The 20842-nt window shown below is 40.1% G+C and overlaps 1 protein-coding gene across 4 annotated transcripts in view; it reads left to right on the plus strand.

The window, feature by feature from the left end:
- Nucleotides 1-20842, plus strand: part of LOC140463325 (protein downstream neighbor of Son-like) — a 50375-nt gene that overhangs the window by 28351 nt on the left and 1182 nt on the right. For 2 of the 4 annotated variants that reach the window (XM_072557126.1, XM_072557143.1), the window contains exons 3-8: nt 1403-1588; nt 6745-6923; nt 7674-7852; nt 9741-9846; nt 17665-17784; nt 19865-20051. In XM_072557126.1, the coding sequence (XP_072413227.1) occupies nt 1403-1588; nt 6745-6923; nt 7674-7852; nt 9741-9846; nt 17665-17784; nt 19865-20051 (957 nt within the window). Of the gene's footprint in view, nt 1-1402; nt 1589-6744; nt 6924-7673; nt 7853-9740; nt 9847-10519; nt 10606-17664; nt 17785-19864; nt 20052-20842 lie in introns of those variants that run through there. The other 2 variants (XR_011954660.1, XM_072557135.1) reach the window with 2 other exon arrangements.

Genomic DNA, 20842 nt, shown 5'->3' on the forward strand with positions numbered 1-20842 from the left:
GGAGAAAGCAGAGTTTATGTTTTGTGTCCAGTGCCTCTTCATCAGAACTGGTTCTAATGAAGAGTCATTGGATCTGAAATGTTAACTCTGCTTTCTCCCTGCTGAGTTTCTCCAACAATTCTTGTTTTTGTTTCAAATCTCCAGCATCCACAGATCTTTGTTTTATTTTAAGGATAACGATGATCGGTTGAAGAGCTAGGACAGGAATAATAGACTGAATGGCCTTGTGCACTGTAATAATTATTCTCTGATATAAGTGCCAGATTAGCTTGGAATTGTGGTGGAACTCCCACCAGTTCTCTAATAGTGTGTAGGATCCATATTACTGCCAGTAAGTTCTGTCCAGGGTTGGAGAAGCTGGGATTTTCCCTTTGGAGAAAAGGAGATGAAGGAAATATTTGACCGTGTAAAAGATTATAATAACTTTAGAAAAGGTGGACAAAAAAATGTCCCTGTTAGCTGATGGTACAAGGAGACTCAGATTAAATATTACATGCAAAGAATGTAGGGTAGGATATGAGGGAGAGTATTAATATACAGTGAGTGATAGTGACCTAGAAATTATGTGTGACAGTGAATGATTTCAAAAGGAAAATGGATTAACACTTGTGGGAAATAGCCTTGCTGGGAAATGGGACTGATTAGATTGCACTACAGAAAGCTAGCATGACAAACTGAATGGCTGCCCTCTGGTTTGTGCTGTGTTGGATGGTTTGTGATGTGTTGGATGGTTGATATTAGCCTTCATTCATTCCAAGTCCCTGTGGCAGGATTTTAATTGGTTTTTGTTCACCTTGTAAAATTTTCCAAAGGCACATTTTACTTTAGGAAATCAAGACAAAACCTTGATCTAGAACTCCAGGAAATTAATAATGGTGGCCTGAGCCTAATTTAACTCTTCTGTTGTGCTCCTGCTTGACATTAGCTGTGAGTAATTATGGGAATAATGTCAGGTTTTGTGGAGTTCATATGAAACTAAATGCCTGTAGATGAAAATGACTTCATAGCAGTTCTGCCTTTACGATCTTTTAATCTGGATTCTCTGAGCTTGCCTATTTGAATGCAAGTGGAAACCAGCATTATTAAGCAGAGAGGCCTTCCGAGCAGTCTGACTGAATTTAAACCTAGGTTTCAGAAAGAAAAATAGATCCACATTGGGCACCACTTCATTGACCCATCTACTGTCATTAAAATTCAATGTTATTCATTACCACATTGTGTAGGATATAACTTTCAGTATCATTGAATTGATATGAATACATCATTTTAATTCAAAATTTAAGAACAGTAGACATTTTTCTTGACAAAATAAACTTGCATGAAGTTAACCCATGCAAGAATATTGTATGAGTGAGGCAAATATCCAATCGTGACCTTTGTTTATTTTTGATCCTTTACTTAGGCTTCAGCTGAATGTAGCCCAGATCAGCCTAGCGTTTACCCAGATGGACATACTGACTGGAGTATTAAAACAAGAGTCTTGGTTACCTCACCTACTCCATTCTCCTGGGCAAAATCAAGTATCAAATTGTTATCAGGATCCATTCACAGAACAACAATAAAAGCTGATGATTTTTATATTAAACAGGTAAGGCCTTTTTGAGGAAAAAAGATCATGTTGCCATCAATTCAAGATTTTATGCTATCCTGCCTGTTTTGTTTCTGACTAACCTTGTTACTAAGACACTCTGTTGAGAAATTAGTAAAGGGAACTGTACCTGTCTTACCTTTTTGAATTGTTTTCATATAACCACTAACGAAACTGTATGTGTTTAAAAAATCATTATTAGTATGATAACCTTCTAGTCAACAAAAAAAACCTGCCATTTCTGACTTTCCTTTTTGTTTGTGTTATCCATAGGCAAGTGTTTGTCACTTTTCTAGAGTTACCCTTCACTGATATGGTTTACAGTGTTATTTGTCATTATTCTGAAAATACAGTTATATGCAGCAACTTGAATAGGAATTGGAAGAAATGCCCTGTTTCATTTAACTCTTAATAAATTAAAAGGGTGGGGGAGGAGGTGATGGTGAAAGTATTTTTTAAAAACACTAAGAATCAACCATTTTCGTTTGTATGCCAGTTTGCAGTTTAATGTGTACAAAGCTTTTGCTAAAAAGCAATGTTTTAATTTTGTGAAAACATTGAAGTAATCTCAAAACTAGTTGTGCTGGATAAATTAACTTACTTAGTTAATTTATTATGGAGATAAGAATTTATGGGTATCTCCATAATAAATTAAGTAAGTAGGTTAAAACATTCTGCTGAACTAAAGAAGAAGCAAGAGTGCTGAGAGTTTTTTGGCAAAGTGTCAGCTTTTTCAAGATTTTGTGGAGGATTTAATTCTGTGAGGTCCAGTGAGACCTCCCTCTGTATCTCACCAAACTTAGCTCCTTAACTACTGGCCCCACCACTACATATCTGTACATAATTCTAGCCCCATCTTACCACGCATCAACTCTCTGAAGAAATTGCAACTCTCCAGTTATCTGCCAAAAAACGAATATCCCTGGTGTTTTGAAAGGCTGCTGTGCATGCACATGAGCACTACAATTGCCTTGCTCTGTGACGGACATTTTGTCAGAAGATGTCAGAGAAGGGGAAGATGGCATTTTGGTTCTGTGACACAGTCCTGGTGGAAAGGATGGTCCAGACAAGGGCATTCCTCTTCCTGGATGACTGACATTTGAGCTTAGTCTGAGGTCGTCAGTGGTTGGTACTGTCTGCACAGTCCATAGGAACAGCTATTAGGGCTTCCAGAAGGTCAGCAACTTCTTGGGTAAATGTAAGTGTCACATTCTTCTCTTTGCTACCTCATACTCATTCTAGCTCTACTGCTGTACCTACTTCCTAACAAAGTTCAAACACTATCACATTCACTGTTGCCTGCAAATTTCTCCTTCACTTGCTGCCCCAAACACTAATAGCTGTGTCACTTAATTTAACCTTACTTAGTCTTTCTCTCCATCTCTCATTTTAGCAGAAGACAGTCCACAATAAATTAGTGCCCAGACCAGAAGGGATGCCCAACATCAAGTACTTACCTCCACCCCCCCCCCCCCAACCCACCCCTTGTGAGGAGGGAATCCTGACTTTCACAAGTGAAGACTGAGACCACTTCAATGGATTGCAGAGACATCCATATACCGCCAACTGAAGAAATACCAATCTTCATTCCACTGCAACTCTCATATTAATCCCACTGTCAGTGTCATTCATTGCACATAATTATAACTACTGGCTGCTACTCCTTCTTTCCCTTGTGTCTTGCAGGCACCAGTGGGATGTCCACGGCCTCAAGAGAGAAATTGCATGATCCACCAGAACCATCACCTTGACTTTTGAGGACAAGAATGTCTCAGTGGTAGCATTAATAAGTCTGCCTCCTGTACCCCCACCAGCTCAGATACTAATTCCTCAGTGGGAATGTTATGCTTAGCAGGTTTGGGAGCACAATCTGGTGAGCATGCCACTATAATAGCTCTGTAGCTGGCCAAGGAAGAAGCACCCCAGGCTACTAGCACTCTGAAGATGCCAGAGATCAAGCACCTACTCAGCTGTAGACAGGAGACACTGTTGTGGTATCAGCAGTTAGGGACTTCACAGGCATTTGGAGGAATTTGAGCAGCAGGCCAGTTTGTGGGAGGTAATGGCCCTCAATACCTAGAGGCTGCAGGAGAACAGCAACACTATGGGAACCCACCTTCGTCAAGCATGTGATTGTCTGACTGCCATGAAAAGCCAACTCCAGCATCCACCTGCTGGAGATACACATGCACTCCCATCCTCCCAGCCATTGGTCCTCCGGACTGAAGCAATAGAGACAGGAGGATAGGGAATCTGGTGCAAATTCTATCTGCCTGTTCCTCACAAGGTGACAGGGCTGTGCCAGGAGGCACCCAACTGGAGGTGGCATCACATAATGGACTCTCAAAAGTCTCTTCTCTGGACAATCCATAGTTTGTGCACCCTCCACCTCAGCAAACGAAAGAAGAAATTGGAATAATTTAACTCCAATAGAAAACTTAACAGAATAATAAGAGTATTTAACCACTAAACAGTAACTTTCAACATAGTAACATTCTCATAAACACACACTTGATTAAGGTAAATTCAGCAAAACAGGTTGCTTTATATGCAATTTGAATAGCAGGAAGAGAACCCCCAGCTTTTAGCTGTATCCGAGAGAGGAAAAGCAGCTTCCACACTTCAAGACCTCAGCAACTGTGACTGAAAAACTAAAACAAAACATCCTGGTTCTGTGGGAGCTTGCCCCACCCATTCAGGCTGCTTGGATTGTTCCTACTTTTGAAAAAACTTGAGGCCTCGCAAGGTGTTTATGGAATTTCAATAATTACCTTGACGCCTCTGTCTTAAAACTTTTCTTCACTTTTAAAAAAAGAACAAAATACACTTCTTAAAGTCATAGCATCTTCACACAAATATACTCATTCATTTTTCCTCGTGAAACTTTTAATTTATCGTAATAAATTACTTCCACTGATTTCAAACCTTTAACAACAATATGTCTTCTAATTTACTTTAACTCAAAATTTATTCCCTGAACATAGTTTAACTTTGGAAAGGCAGAATCTGTAATTGCCTGCTTTACTAAGCTGAAGTACACACTGTGTGAGCATATCTAATATCTGTACATTTTACTGAAATCCCAGTCATCACACGGGTATGTTTATACATATGTCCATGATAACTACCTTTTTGAATTATTCATAATTTCATCAGGATGGATTTTAGTATGATTTATTTTAAAAATATTTCCCAGAAGGGAAAGGTTAACTATTAATTTTTAGGTTCAGGAAAGGGAAGATTTAAATGAAAAGGAAGACTGAGAGATGGGAAAGACATATGATTCTGTAAAAGGTGGCCAGACCGTCCACCTCCAACCTTTGGAAGTTCAAGACAAGGAGGGTCCATACATCTGTGGCAAGATGTCCTTCAGCATGTCTGCATTGACCAGATATGTGCACCTGGGTTGCATGACTAAATCTCCAGGATCAACAGGCTCAAATGCCAAACAGGTTCCCTCAGTCCTAGGTGAAGAACTTTGGATAATACTAAGACATAATGGGAGAGAAGAAGGAAGCAGGCCTTTTGAAAATGCTTTGGTGTCAGAGATGACAACACACTGTATATAAGGTTTTTAATTTGTGTAAGTTTCATTTGTTTCTGTGTTGGTCCAGAGACACACCTCTACTTGTATGGCTCAAATAGAAACAAAGAAAAATTACAATCACCTTTCTGGAGTCTTCTGACTCAGCTCCCCGTGCTACCAGGTTGGTCAGATGAGCATCAACAACTTCTGCACACAAGCCAGATGTTAAAATTACATGGACAATCATAAGGCTTTTTGAAGCTATTGTAGAAGTGTGACAATTTAGTAAATATTTAGACTGGATTTTTAAAAGTTCTGTGAGGTTAATTGGAAAGGGAGAATGTTTCCACATTTTCAAAACTAGTGACCATATTGTTTCTTTGTAATAACAATTTTCAAATTGGGTCTCCCTGTCATTATCCTGATAGTGAACTCAGTGATTTCTCTGAACTGTCCTGTAGAAACAGCACACTATATTCATAAACCTATTTCTGAGTTGAGCATGATCGGCTCACTCCAATACTGAGATGGGACTTCTGCATAACCTCAATTAAAGGCACAATTACCTCTTTGCATTGCACTTGTGCTAAAGTGTGATCAGTGCTAGTATGTGCAAATTCTTCATCTCCAAGGAATCATGCCCTACAAATTGATCACCACTCACTTTTTAATGAGTTCTCCACAAATTTATTTTAACTTTGGTCTCCCTTCAAGTGTAAATTGTGATCTCTAGTTCTACTGTTTTGGACAATGTGAAAACCTGTAGCCCTGCCATTTTCTTATCTCATTGTTCCTATTTAGAATTTTGAAAACAGCAATTAGATTATTAAATTAGAATATTCCAGCAGGATATTATGCTCACTCTTTGTAACAGTGCCCATCATCCAAATCCTCAATACCCTCAATCATTTTGGTTAGTTTCATCTGCATTCTTTCAAGAGCTGCAACATCCTTTCATTAAACCATGACGGGAACAGTATATCATATTCTACATGTCATCATGTCAATCATTTATAAAGCAACAAGATCTACAAAATGTTTAATATTCTAACATTTAGTTTGCTTTAATGACAATCAACGAATAATGTTGTGATGGTAAATATATATTGTTCATTAGGATCTCCAGATCGCTTTCATTTTAGTTGCACATTAAGTTGAATCTCCCTACATTGGAGTTTAGTGAAACTAATTTTCTGTGAAATAAAAGTAACTCTTGCCTGACACTATTGAGTTGAGAATGCTGAGTTGGAAACTAGATGAAAGTTAAGTAATTTTTACTCAAAAATGAAATTGCTATATATAACTGAATTTTGGGAAAATCTAGAAATTATGAACCTTTAGTTTCTGTAGATAAAATAAGTGCTAACAACAATTAGATTCATGCAAAAAAGGGGAAACTCTGGCTTTGTATTTGTAAACAAAAACATTTAAACTTCCATTTATTTGAGTTTTATATATTGTTATTCTTAATTAGTTCTAGTTAAAAATGTATCATGATGGCTGACAATGTCCTAACATTTTTGGTCTGTTTTACTGTGAACTCATAATAAAAATCATAAAGAAAAATCTTTTGTTTTTAAGTTACTCAGAGCAAGTAAGTATTTTATTTTGTTTTTTTTTACCTATTCAGGAGCCCGATGATAGTCCTCCTTTAAAATGTGCCTTCCAGCAGAGTCTGAGATACTGGATGCATCCCAGGCTACCCTGGCTGCAACTTTTTCCAAGAATTGGTGTTGATAGTATATCAGTTGATGATGGTTTACAGTGGTCCCCAGATTACAAGATACAGAATATTTTAATGAAAGACTGGTAAGTCAGTAGTAGCCAGCTGAGAAGTAACATGTTGGTAGAAGACTGAAGCACAGATTTTCATTTTTGAAACAATGCTTCCATCTGCTTGCATTGTCATCTTTACTTTTGGGAGATTCTGCTTTTCTGTGAATGAAATGCACAAGGTATAAAATCAAATCTTTTTAAAGCGAAGGTTAGGATAGTTACCAATTTAACATGAACGAGTTTCTACTTTACATGCACTACTGTGGTTCTGGCTCTTTGTTGCATCTAAACTGCTTGAATCTCTTTTAGGTTTGTGCAGTTCTGAATTAAACTTATATTCAACGTTTTTTTTTGGCCCTTTAAAATATCTCGTCCAAGTGTTAGCCTAAACAAACTTCCCAGCTTGCTATAAAGCTATATGCCCTTCTACAAATCTATTTACTTGACTAATTAACTTGTGTAGTAATGTGCACCCCAAATGCAGTGATGGATCATTTTTCCTGGATTAATGACGCACAAAGGGCCCCCAATGTAGTAAATTGAAATATGGGGAAAAGACCCTTTGATCAATCCAGTTAGTCTGAGGCAACAGCTTGGGCATTGCATTCCTACGCCACCCAAAAGTCAAGTGTCTGTTTTGTGATATGAAATAAAAATCGCATTGTCAGTGATAATCAGAATTAGTGCTCAAAGCATAGTAAATTAGTTGTATTTACAAATTAATCTTTTTAAAAATTGTTTTTATTTTTCACATGCTGAAATTAATAATAAATTCTATTCTAGGTTGTCATCCTGTAGCTCACTCTTCGACCTCCTACAGTCTGGTCATTGTCCTTTCTTTTACATCTGTACACACCAATTCACAGTACTTTTCAAGGCTGCTCAGGAATCCAGAGGAGAATCAATTTCTGCCTTGTTGTACCCAGCAAATGTGGAAGTTTTAGAAGCAATGAGATTGTCAGGTAAATCATTTTTATTGCATTATCCATGTTGAACTGAGTGCAATCGCTTTGAAATAATAATCTTGAGGTTGAATAGTATTAATAGATAAATTCTGAATGTAAAGTATTGAAAAAATATTTGTTATTATGAATCTTTGTAATGCATGCTTGCCACCAAGACTTTGCATGATAATTTTGATCTGGTTAGGGTTTGTTCACATTTAAAAATAAATCTGAATGCTTTATTTTAACAAGTACAACCACTCCAAGATTGCACTTCTTGAAACTTTTTAGCAAGCAATTTAAATAGAATAATTACTCAAAACCGTACATACTCGAGTAATAGTCAAATTTTTTTGACTACTTTTAAAGGTTAAATTTATGGGGTCGACTATTACATGGCTACTACTTTTAAGTGGCTGAAATTCATGTCTGTCAAAATTCATATTGTATCATTAGCAGAAGCCCAATTGATCTCTAAACGAATAAAGAAAAAAAAAGTGAATTACAGTAATTCTGAAAACCCAGAGTGGAGTGCAATGCTTGGCAGACTGAAAGACCCAGAGCGGAGAAGGACGACTGGCACACTGACTCCTAAATGTTGATCTGTTATCTGTGAAGAGCTAGGGTCGACTTTTACACACGATAAATGGAAAATTCCAGATTTTTTGGCCAGAAATAGGGGGTCGACTTTTACGAGATCAACTATTACTCGGGTATATAAGGTATATTTTGCACATTGGTTTACTTTCCTACTTCATCCAAAAAATGTTTCTAGTAAAACACATCAATCTTGAAGTTATTTACTTCCTAGAGTTCATAAGTATGCCACAGTCTTCTGGAGAATTCTCCTCAGCATCTGCTGTTATTGGAGGTAAAGCTTTTGTTTACAGTCTCTTGACTGTGGATGTCCAGCCCCTTATTATGGTGACTTTTCAATACTTCCATGCTTCTCTTTTTAATAAGACACTCTTAAACCTACAAGTTGTAAGCTGAAATTAAGCCTTATGCATATTTTTTGGTCAGTGATGCCTTTAGGTGAAAGGTGAGGACTGCAGATGCTGGAGATTAGAGTCGAGAGTGTGGTGTTGGAAAAGCACAGCAGGTCAGGCAACATCTGAGGAGCAGGAGATTCGATGTTTTGGGCAAAAACATCAGGAATGAGGTCTTTAGGGTCTTACTGTTTTTCCTGTGCATATCTGTTTAATGGTGATTCACTTTGGCTATCTTTTCTCAAGGATCTGCAAATCACAAGGTTTAAACGGCAATTAAAAACCTCTCCTTTTAAACAACCAGATAAATCGAAACCAAAGCACTTTCCTAAGTTTCACCCAATTCCATGACAATGTAGCCTGCTGTGTGGGCTTTTTTAAATTGACCAATAATTTATCATTTGCAATTTATTCCAATATCTAACGAAGTTAAATGGGATTTACAGTATTTTGGGATTTACTGAATGTTTTTAAAGTGGATAGGTATCTCTGTGAATAAAATTTTGTTTTTACAAGCATTGTAGACATTATATTCCCAATTCTTTCACCAATAAGCCACCTACTGTTTTATAGCTCTCTTCAAACCTTTTAGCCTATAGGGTTAAAGTATAACTTAAAAGTTATTCTAAAACTCATAAGCCATGAACTAGATATTTTTGACAATTTAGCTGTGATTGAAACAATTACATAAAATTGACAGAAAATATAGATACAGAAGATTTACAAAAGCTAAAATAATACTGAAACAATACATCATTGAAACAAGCCTGCTTGTAAATGGAAGAAATATTAAACATTGATATTTTTGAAATTTTGTATCTTTAAGGAGATGAATGGATTAAATGATTCAATAGTGTTTTTGATTCTTGTTTTGAAACAAGATCTTTTTGTCATTGAATGTATTCCATGTTTTGCAGAAGTTGAGTTCTCAACATATTTAGTTGAGAATTCTCAGGAAAATGTTCACGTGAACCTTTCTTCATCAGATGGATGTGGGTCAGTACATCTTACACCAGCTCATTTGTAAGTAGCTCAGTATATAACTAATAGTTTTTTATGAAATTCCTTTAACAATTACAATGTATTTGCATTATTGCTGCCCCAAATATAGCTACTCTATATTAGTAGATAGCAATGTGTTGAGGCCAAAAAAATGGTTTGTCAGTTTTTCCACTTTCTCCTGAGCTGGAATATGAACAACGTTCTTTTCACTTGCCCATATATGTAAAAGAACCAAAATTGAGAGTTGAGCTTTACATGCCTTCTTGCCTTATCTGGATGAGAGGTGATCTGACTTAAAAATAAACAAGAAACACAGTTTCGTGATCGGGGCTACTCATTTAAGACTGAGCTGAGAAATGTCTTCACTTGTGATATTTGAAATACCCTACCTTAGAGGGTTGTAAGTGCTCCATCATTGAATATATTTAAGGCTGAAAAATACAGATTTTTGATCTCTCAAGAAATCAAAGAATATGGGGAGCAGGTGAAAAAATGGAGTTGAAGCCCAAAATCACATTAAATGGCAGAGGAGGTTTGATGGACTGTATTGTGTATTCCTGCTCTTTTATTTTATGCTTTTAAGTCTGGGCTACAAAATTTGAGTTAGAATAGTATTATGTTAACATGTATCAGGAATGTAGGCATGCAGCCACTTGTTTGAATCATGACCTTCACAATTTTCTGTCCATTGTAGTGAATAAGGACTATGTGAGAAGGCTGCACAGGATGGCGTTGCAACAGAGGGATAGCAAGCCACGCCAGTCATCCTCCCTATCATAGGTACCAACAATAGATAACACTAGGGCAGAGGTTCTACTAAGGGAGTATGAACAGCTAGGAGCTAAATTGAAAAGCAGAATCAAAAATGTAATAATCTCTGGATTACTACTTAAGCCACAAGCTAATTGGCACATGGCCAATAAGATTAAGCAGGTAAATGCATGGCTCAAAGATTGGTTTGGGAGAAATGTGTTTGAATTCATGGGACATTGGCATCAGTACTGGGGAAGAAGGGACCTGTTCCAATGGGATCGTCTTCATATGAACTGTGCTGAGACCAGAATCCTAGCAAATTGCATAACAAGGGCTGTAAACATTGCTCTAAACTAAATGGAGGGAGGAGGGTTCAGTTATAGGGGAAACTACAAAACCTGAAGTAAAGGAGGAGGTAAGAGTGCAGAACTCAGGGAAGGTTATTAAAATCTCCAGCACAGATAAAAATTGGACAGAGTGTATAGAAAAGGTTAGCAATCAAGCTTCAAGCACATTGGACAAATGAATGACAATGAGAAGAGGGACGGTTAATACAGGACTGAAGGTGCTATATCTGAAAGCATGTAGTATAAGGAATAAGGTAAATAAGCTTGTGGCGCAGATTGAAATTGGCGGGTATGACATGGTGGGCATCACGGAGAGGTGGCTGCAAGAGGATCAGGATTGGGAGCTGAATATTCAAGGATACATATCCTATTGAAAAGATAGGCAGATGGGCAAAGGTGGTGGTGTTGCCTTATTAGTAGGAAATGATATTAAATAAATAGTAAGAAACAAAGTAGGATCAAATGGTGTAGAATCTGTGTGGGTAGAATTGAGGAACCACAAAGATAAAATAAAAAAAAAAGTTGGAGGTACAGGCCTCCAAACAGTAATTAGGAGCTGGGGTGCAAAATACATTAGGAAACAAAAAAGATGTATAGGAATGGCAAAGTTACAGTGAAAATGGGGAGTAATTTCAATATGCAGGTGGATTGAAAAGATCAGGTTGGTGGCTTTGAAGGAAAAGGAATTTGTGGAGTGTCTACGAGTTGGCCTTTTGGAGCAGCTTGTGGTGGACCCCACTAGGGAACAGGCAATACTGGATTTAGTGTTGTGCAGTGAGGCAAACTTGATAAGGGAGCTTAAGATGAAGGAACCCTTAGGACGCAATGGTCATAATATGATGGAATTTCCTCTACGATTTGAGAGGGAGAAGATAGAATCAGAGATAACTGTATTACAGCTGAATAAAGCTGAAAAATGTGTTGCTGGAAAAGCGCAGCAGATCAGGCAGCATCCAAGGAGCAAGAGAATCGACGTTTCGGGAATAAGCCCTTCTTCAGGAATGAGGAAGGTGTGCCAAGCAGGCTAAGATAAAAGGTAGGGAGGAGGGACTTGGGGGAGGGGCGTTGGGAATGCAATAGGTGGAAGGAGGTTAAGGTGAGGGTGATAGGCCGGAGAGGGGGTGGGGGCGGAGAGGTCGGGAAGAAGATTGTAGGTCAAAGAAGATTGACCTGCAATCATCTTCCCGACCTCTCCACCCCCAGCCCCTCTCCGGCCTATCACCCTCACCTTAAACTCCTTCCACCTATCGCATTTCCAATGCCCCTCCCCCAAGTCCCTCCTCCCTACCTTTTATCTTAGCCTGCTTGGCACACCCTCCTCATTCCTGACGAAGGGCTTATGCCCGAAACGTCGATTCTCCTGCTCCTTGGATGCTGCCTGACCTGCTGCGCTTTTCCAGCAACACATTTTTCAGCTCTGATCTCCAGCATCTGCAGTCCTCACTTTCTCCTTACAGCTGAATAAAGGCAACTACAGAGACATAAGGGAGGAGCTGGGTAGACTTGACTGCAAGAGGAGCCTAACAGGAAAGATGGTGGAATAGCAATGGCAGGAGGTTCTGGGAGTAATTCAGGCGACACAGCAGAGATTCATCCCAAGAAAAAAGAAACATGCTACAAGGAGGATGAGGCAACCATGACTGACTTGAAAGCATAAAAGCAAAAATAAAAGCATATAATGTGGCAAAGAACAGTGGGAAACCAGAGGATTGGGAAGCTTACAAAGACCAACAGAGGGTAACAAAAACAGAAATAAGGAAGGAGAAGGGTAAATATGAGGGTAAGTTAGCCAACAATATAAAGGAAGAATATAAGTGTTTCTTTCAATGTATATAGGGCAAAAGAGAGGCAGAAGTGGACATTGCGCTACTGGAAAACAACGCTGGAGAAATGGTAGTGGGGAACAAGGAAATGGCTGAGGAACTGATTAATTACTTGGCATCAGTCTTCATGGTGGAAGACATGAGTAATATCCCAAAATTTCAAGAGACTGAGGAAGCAGAGCTCAATATGATGGCCATCACCAAGGAGAAGATGCTAGAAAATCTGAATGGCCTGAAGGTGGATAAATTACCTGGACCAGATGGACTACACCCTCGAGTTCTCAGGGAGATAGTTAAAGTGATAGTGGAGGCGAGTGGTGACCTTTCAGGAATTGCAAGAATCTGGGAGAGTCCCAGAGGACTGGAAAATTGCTAATGTGACACCCCTGTTTAAAAAGTGAATTAAGGCAAAAGACAGTAAATTACAGATCAATTAACCTAATCTCAGACGTGGGTAACATCCTGCTATTGTAAAGGATGAGATTTCTGAATACTTGGAAGTGTGTGGTAAAATAGGGCAAAGTCAGCATGCTTTCATCAAGGGGAAGTCATGCTTGACAAAATTACTAGAATTCTTTGAAGAAGTAATGAGCAGGTTAGACTAAAAAGAGCCAATGGATAGAATCATTGAATCCCTACAATGTGGAAACAGATCCTTCGGCCCAACAAGTCCACACCGACCCTCCAAAGAGTAACCCACCCAAACCCATTCCCCTATATTTACCCCTGACTAATGCACCTAAATTACACATCCCTGGACACTATGGGCAATTTAGCATAGCCAATTCACATAACCTGCACATCTTTGGAGTACCCAGAGGAAACCCACGCATGGGGAGAATGTGCAAACTCTATACAGATTGCCCGAGGCTAGAATTGAACCCAGGTCCTTGGCGCTGTGAGGCAGCAATGCTAACCATTGAGCCACTGTGTTGCCTCAGGTAGATAACATGGACTTCAAGAAGGAATTTGACAAGGTGCCGCAAAGAAGACTTCTGAGTAAATTAAGGGCCCATAGTGTTTGGCTGTGTGGCAGAAATCAGAGAACGGGGATAAAAAGCTCCTCCTCAGGATGGCAGCCAGTGACAAGTGGTGATCAGTAAGGCTCAGTGTTGGGACCACAACTTTTCACTCTATACAATAACGATCCAGATGAAGGAACTGAGGGCAATCTGACTAAGTTTGCAGATGACCCAAAGAGGGACAGGTAACATTGAGGCGGCGTGGAGGCTGCAGAAGGATTTGGACAGCTTAGGAGAGAGGGCAAAAAAGTGGCAGGTGGAATACAATGTGGGAAAGTGTGAGGTCATGCACTTTGGTAGGAAGAATAGAAGGGTAAAAACAATGACTGCAGATGCTGGAAACCAGATTCTGGATTAGAGTGGTGCTGGAAAAGCACAGCAGTTCAGGCAGCATCCAAGGAGCAGGAAAATGGACGTTTCAGGCAAAAGCCCTTCATCAGGAATACAGGCAGAGTGCCTGAAGGGTGGAGAGATAAATGAGAGGAGGGTGGGGAGAAAGTAGCATAGAGTACAATGGGTGGATGGGGGTGGGGATGAAGGTGATAGGTCAGAGAGGAGGGTGAAGTGGAGAGTGGAAAAGAAAATAGGCTGGTAGGACAGGTCATGGGGACGGTGCTGAGCTGGAAGTTTCGAACTGGGGTGAGGTGGGGGAAGGGGAAATGAGGAAACTGTTGAAGTCCACATTGATGCTCTGGGGTTGAAGTGTTCCGAGGCAGAAGATGAGGCGTTCTTCCTCCAGGCATCGGGTGGTGAGAGAGCAGCAGTGAAGGAGGCCCAGGACCTCCATGTCCTCGGTTGATTGGGAGGGGGAGTTGAAATGTTGGGCCACAGGGCGGTGTGGTTGATTGGTGCGGGTGTCCCAGAGATGTTTATGCGAAGGTTGGTGGGGTGGAAGGTGAGCATCAGGGGCGGTTCTGTCCTTGTTATGGTGCTCACCTTCCACCCTACCATCCGCACCTCCGCCCTCAGACGCCACCCCTTCAACCGTAACAAGGACGGAACCCCCCTGGTGCTCACCTTCCACCCTACCAACCTTCACATAAACCAAATCATCCAACATTTCTGCCACCTTCAAACGGACTCCATCACCAGGGATATATTTCCCTCCCCACCCCTTTCTGCCTTCCACAAAGACCGTTCTCTCCGTGACTACCTGGTCAGGTCCACGCCCCCCCAACAACCCACCCTCCCGTCCTGGCACCTTCTGCCACCGCAGGAATTGCAAAACCTGTGCCCACACCTCCTCCCTCATTCCATCCAAGGCCCTAAAGGAGCCTTCCACATCCATCAAAGTTTTACCTGCACATCCACCAATAACATTTATTGTATCTATTGCTCCCAATGCGGTCTCCTCTACATTGGGGAGACTGGACGCCTCCTGGTAGAGCGCTTTAGGGAACATCTCTGGGACACCCGCACCAATCAACCACACCGTCCTATGGGCCAACATTTCAACTCCCCCTCCCACTCAGCCGAGGACATTGGAGGTCCTGGGCCTCCTTCACCGCCGCTCCCTCACTACCCGATGCGAGGAAGAAAAATGCCTCATCTTCCGCTTTGGAACACTTCAACCCAGGGCATCAATGTGGACTTCACCAGTTTCCTCATTTCCCCTTCCCCCACCTCACCCCAGTTCCAAACTTCTAACTCAGCAGTGTCCCCATGACTTGTCCTACCTGCCTATCTTCTTTTCCACCTATCCCACTCCACCCTCCTCCCTGACCTATCACCTTCATCCCCTCCTCCACTCACCTATTGTACTCTATGCTACTTTCTCCCCACCCACACCCTCCTCTCATTTATCTCTCCAACCTTCAGGCACTCTGCCTGTATTCCTGATGAAGGGCTTTTGCCTGAAATGTTGATTTTCCTGCTCCTTGGATGCTACCTGAACTGCTGTGCTTTTCCAGCACCACTCTAATCCAGAATCTAGGAAGAATAGAAGCATAGAATGCTTTCTAAATGGGGAGAAAATTCACAAATCTGAAGTGCAAAGAGACTTGGGAATTCTAGTCCAGGATTCTCTTAAGGTAAACTTGTAGGTTGAGTCAGTAGTTAGGAAGGCAAATGCAATGATGGTATTTATTTTAAGAAGACTTGAATATAAAAACAGGGATGTACTTCTGAGGCTCTGTAAGGCTCTTGTCAGACCACATTTGGAGTATTGTGCACAGATTAGGGCCCCATATCTCCAGAAGGAGCATGTTCAAAGAAGATTCATGAGAATGGTGCCAGGAATGAAAAGCTTAACATATGAGGAATGTTTGAGGACTCTAGGTCTATATTCAGAGTTTATAAGGATAAGGGGGGATCTAATTGAAACATACAGAATATTGAATGGCCTGGACAGAGTAGATATTGGGAAGATGTTTCCATTGGTAGGAGAAACTAGGTCCTGAGGGCACAGCCTTAGAGTAAAGGGAGAGCCCTTTGGAACAGACATAAGGTGAAACTTCTTCAGCCAGAGAGTGGTGAATCAATGAGATTCATTACCACAGAAGGCTGTGGAGGCCAGATCATTGAGTATATTTAAGACTGAGATAGATGGGTTGTTAAGTGTTAAGGGGATCAAGGGTTACGGGGAGAATGGAGTTGAGAAATTTGTCAGCCTTGATTGCATGGCAGAGCAGACTTGATGGGCTGAATGGCCTAATTTCTGCTCAGATGTCTTTTGTTATCACTGGATTCGCAACATAGTGAAACTAAAGCATTTAGTGACCCTCAAAATTGCTCAATTTTTCCTAACTGGATTTTACAAAATTTGTGTCTTGGACACCAAGTTTAGAACTTATTATTTATTAACAAACAGTTGATAATTTAGATTGTAACTTTAGCAGAATACAACCTATTAGGTAATGTCATTAAAATCTAAGCCCAACCTTTCACGAGCAGATAATGAAGGGTTAAATTAAAAAAGAAAAAACATGTAATTTGCCAGTTCGATAACTGTTTGAACAATGAATACTAGGTCTTCATGAAAACTTTTAATGATGGGTATGTTATAGATAGGTAGAATTGTATATCTTGAATTCCAAAGTCACTGGTCAATGTGAATAATTTTCACAGATGTCTGACTTTTACGTATTTCTTACAGACTGGAGTTCTTAGCTCAGACTGTTCAACAAGTCGTAATAAGAAAAACTAGAGAGAGCAAAACCAAGAAAAAACTTCCAAGTCTGGTAGTTTTTACAGCAAAAACTGCCTCCTGCTCAAAAATCCAGAGCCAGTTCATTCTTTGTTCTTTCTTTTTTAACTTTGTGTGGTTGGCTGGCCAGTACCTGACCTGCCTTGATTGACCAGTTCAACATCCAATCAGTCTCTGATCATAATAACATCTCTGTGTCAAATCATCTACAGTGTCCTTACAGCAGTAAATAACCTGCTTTATCTTCCCAGGCCTGTTCCCAACAAGCAACATAAGGCTTTTGTTTATTCCTCATTATAAAACAAGCTGCTATTCAAACTTCAATTCTCAACTTCAACTCACAGTTCCAAACCAAAATTGAAGTCAATGAAAAAAAATAGTGATGGCCTCTACGATGGCTGTTACATAATATGTTTTGACAGAAAAGCAATTTTCGGGTAGTATTCTTTATGTCAGAAGACCATATTTTTATCTTTCATCTAATCATAAAGGAGGAACAGATTGGCCTTTATTAGTCATGCATATGTCAATGTAGATATAGCCAAAATAGCCAGAGTGACAAACAACAGTGTGGCAGGTACAACACGGGTCTATAACTTTTATATGGCATTTACTTACTTAAACAGCTCCAAGGGATGAAAGACTGGGTGCGCACTGCTGGAATCTGCATGTTTAGCCTTTAGATAATTTAACTGGCAATTTCCTTTATTGGCCAGATATAATGTATATAAAATTTCATTTTTTAATAGAAATTATATCAGAAATGTCAAAAAAACAGTGATTGACTCACGTGCACAGAAGTCTTTTCCACCCATAAAGACAGAACCTCAGGAAGAAATTCCAACATCAGAGTCATCCGAATGCTATCTGTATCCTTTTCAACTTCTCGATGGCGGTTTAGTTTTGAGCAAAGCGTCAAAAAGTGGCAATACTAAAGGTATCCAGCTTGTTAACAGTCACCATTTTAGATAATTCATATCGTGGAGTAATACAGAAGCCAGATGTCTTGATGAGCACAGTTTAGAAAATAATTGAAGGTGATACAGAATAAATTATTCACTAAACTCTAGGATACTCTGAGAGGATGAAGGGTAGAATTTCATTTTCTTCAGAGATAGTCCCCAAGCATGAAGCCACTTTTCTCAGTGCAAACATTGCTTGCTCACTGCTAGGACCTTACGGCTTTCTGCCATATTTAAAGCTGGTGACACCAATGGTGCTGCAAACCAGGAATGACTGTGCTTGAGCCCCTACACACATGAGGTGGTGGATGTGGTCCTGGAGTGGAGCACCATCCTTTATCTGACAGACTGTCACAGGAGTCCACAGCATCAGACGCAACCAGCTTATACACAGATTGCAGGATCAGTCACTGATGTATCCCAGGTGAAAAGGAATGACCAACAGTATAAGAAGGAGGTCAGTGGTATTATGCTTTGCCCAACGGTTAAGTACTACCTTCTCTCTGCTTTCTGTATTCACAGGGCCACTGTACCTTTGCTATTGCATGCATTATTTCCATTCATCAACTCTTGACCTTTTGGGAAATAAGGCAGAGCAAGTGATTGAGATATCTGTGAGGAACATTTTGGGACTAGTGACCATAATTGTATTAGTTTTTAAGTTGTTAAGGAAAAGGATAGGCCTTGTATATAAGTTAAAGTTCTAAATTGGAGCACGGCCAATTGTGACGGTATTAGACAGGAACTTTACAAAGTTAATTAGGGTGGCCTGTTTGCAGGCAAAGGGATCACTGGCAAGTGGGAGGCATTCGAAAGTGAGATAACAAGAGTTCTGACTCAGTATGTTCCTGTAGAGTGAAGGGCAAGGTTGTTAGGAGTAGGGAACGTGGATGACTAGAGATATTGAAGCTCTGGTCAAGAGAAAGGAGCCATATGTCAGGTATAGATAGCTAGGATCAAGTGAATCCCTTGAGGATTATAAGGGGTATAAAAGGGAAATTCGGAGGGTTGTCTCTGGTCAGACCAATACTTGACTGACCGTGTCAATCCCCTAAACTGGAATTGGACAAACACCTTTACTGATGGTTTCAGTAGCTCCTGACTAAGTGTAGTTCCCCTTCATCCCACTAAGGACTGTTCCACTTTGACTTGTACGACTGGCCATTTGATTGAAGGACATACAATGTGTTTGCTATGTAAAGTGCTGGCTTGCGCTGTCCTTACGATAGTGACATAATACAGAGCTGCTCAGTGGCATGTCCATTCCCTTCACTCTTCAGTGCTCTCCGCCTTAAAAAGCTGCCTGCTTCTTGCTCTGTATTAAGAGGTAATGCAAGCCACTGAAGCTGACTGTTAATAATGGAGCCCTAAAAAAGCAATGCGAGCTCCAAAGAGGCTGGAAGCCCAAAGGTCAGTGCTGAAATCAGAGAGTATATACTAAGGAGGCAAAGTGAAGGACACAGACACTTGGTGCTTACTTGGAAGCTGCCAATGAGTCAGCATTATGAAAGCAAGCTGAGAGCCAGAAGATGCATGAGGTATGTATGTGTCTCTGCATGGAAATTTGGAGCTCACTGTCTGAAAGGGTAATAGAAACCGAAACTGTCATCCTTTAAATGGTAATTGGAAGCAAATTTGAAACTACAAAACCAAAGCCCAAGAGCTGGAAAATGGGATTAGGCTGGATCATCTTCTTTTCAGCCAGAGTGGATGCAGTGGGTCAAATAGCATCCTTCCATTCTCTAAATTTCTATAATTGATTCAATATGTACCACATTTTGATGCATTCATTCTGTTTTCAATGATACAGAATTATGTATAAGTACCCTTTCATTGTCACGTACAAGCATCCATGTGCTAAAAACATGAAAATGAAGTGACAATATGATTTCTAAAGCCAATTATGCAAGTAAGCTATTCCAATACTCTCCTGGTAGTATACAATAATTTAATATTCAATGTTTTAACCTTAATTTATTCTGATCAGGCATGAGGGATATCAGGATATGCAACTGAAATTCCTGGTTGCAGTTGAAGGATCCTACACAGAATCCTTAATAACTTTTCTAATGAACTCATCACATATAGTTGCACAAGAGGGTGTACAACGAGGGCTGCCACCCACACTGCTTTGCCCTGTGGCCTTCCCCGGAGCAGCTCTACAGTTGCTCCAGGTAAGTTTTTGTTCCATGAACTGAAAAATGCTTTAAAAGTCTGAACCAAACAACAGTATCTGACAAAACATGTTTGGAAAAGTTATAGTTCACTTAGTTATTTAGCAACAAAAGCTCATTTCAAATCTAGGATTTACTTTGAGGTAGAATCTAAGGTAACGTCTGTGTAGTTGTTATCATCTTGCTTTGATTCTAGTTGCAAAACTGAAATATACTTTGCAGTCAGCTCTTGTTTTGAACTATGCAGAGATACAGATTGATCCTCTGTTCATGGGAGATGAGGGGCAACAAGCTAGGAAATGCCAGATTCCTGTGGATTCAAAGATTCTGAAACTTTCCCAATTAGATTCCACAGTTGGCTGTAGAGGGGAAAGCAAAAGATTGTTTTGAGGGCTATGGAAGATTGTAAATGGGATACACTGATGCTAGTTTGGGCAGGGGGTGCAGAGTAGTTGATTGGAAGACCATAGGAAGTGCTGTAGGAGGTTGGCCAATCATAGCAGAAAACTGGCTGATGGACAACCTGTATGAAGCACTTGCTACTAATTTCTCTTTGTTTGGTCCATCAGTCATGAAATTTAAGTCATTGCCAAAATCTCTAGAGGTGTGATTGCATTTATATATTACAGTATAGGCTGGAACTGGTTATTTGGATTTCCTAAATGTCCCAGCATTTTAAAGGGAAGTTGGTATTTTCACAGTGATTAGGGATAGAAATTTTGTAAATTTGATAGTTTAACCCTGCCTCACTCAAGGGGTGGTTTGAGCATTTCTATTTGACTTGCAATTAG

The sequence above is a fragment of the Chiloscyllium punctatum genome, chromosome 3, assembly GCF_047496795.1.
Source record: "Chiloscyllium punctatum isolate Juve2018m chromosome 3, sChiPun1.3, whole genome shotgun sequence".
NCBI lineage: Eukaryota > Metazoa > Chordata > Chondrichthyes > Orectolobiformes > Hemiscylliidae > Chiloscyllium > Chiloscyllium punctatum.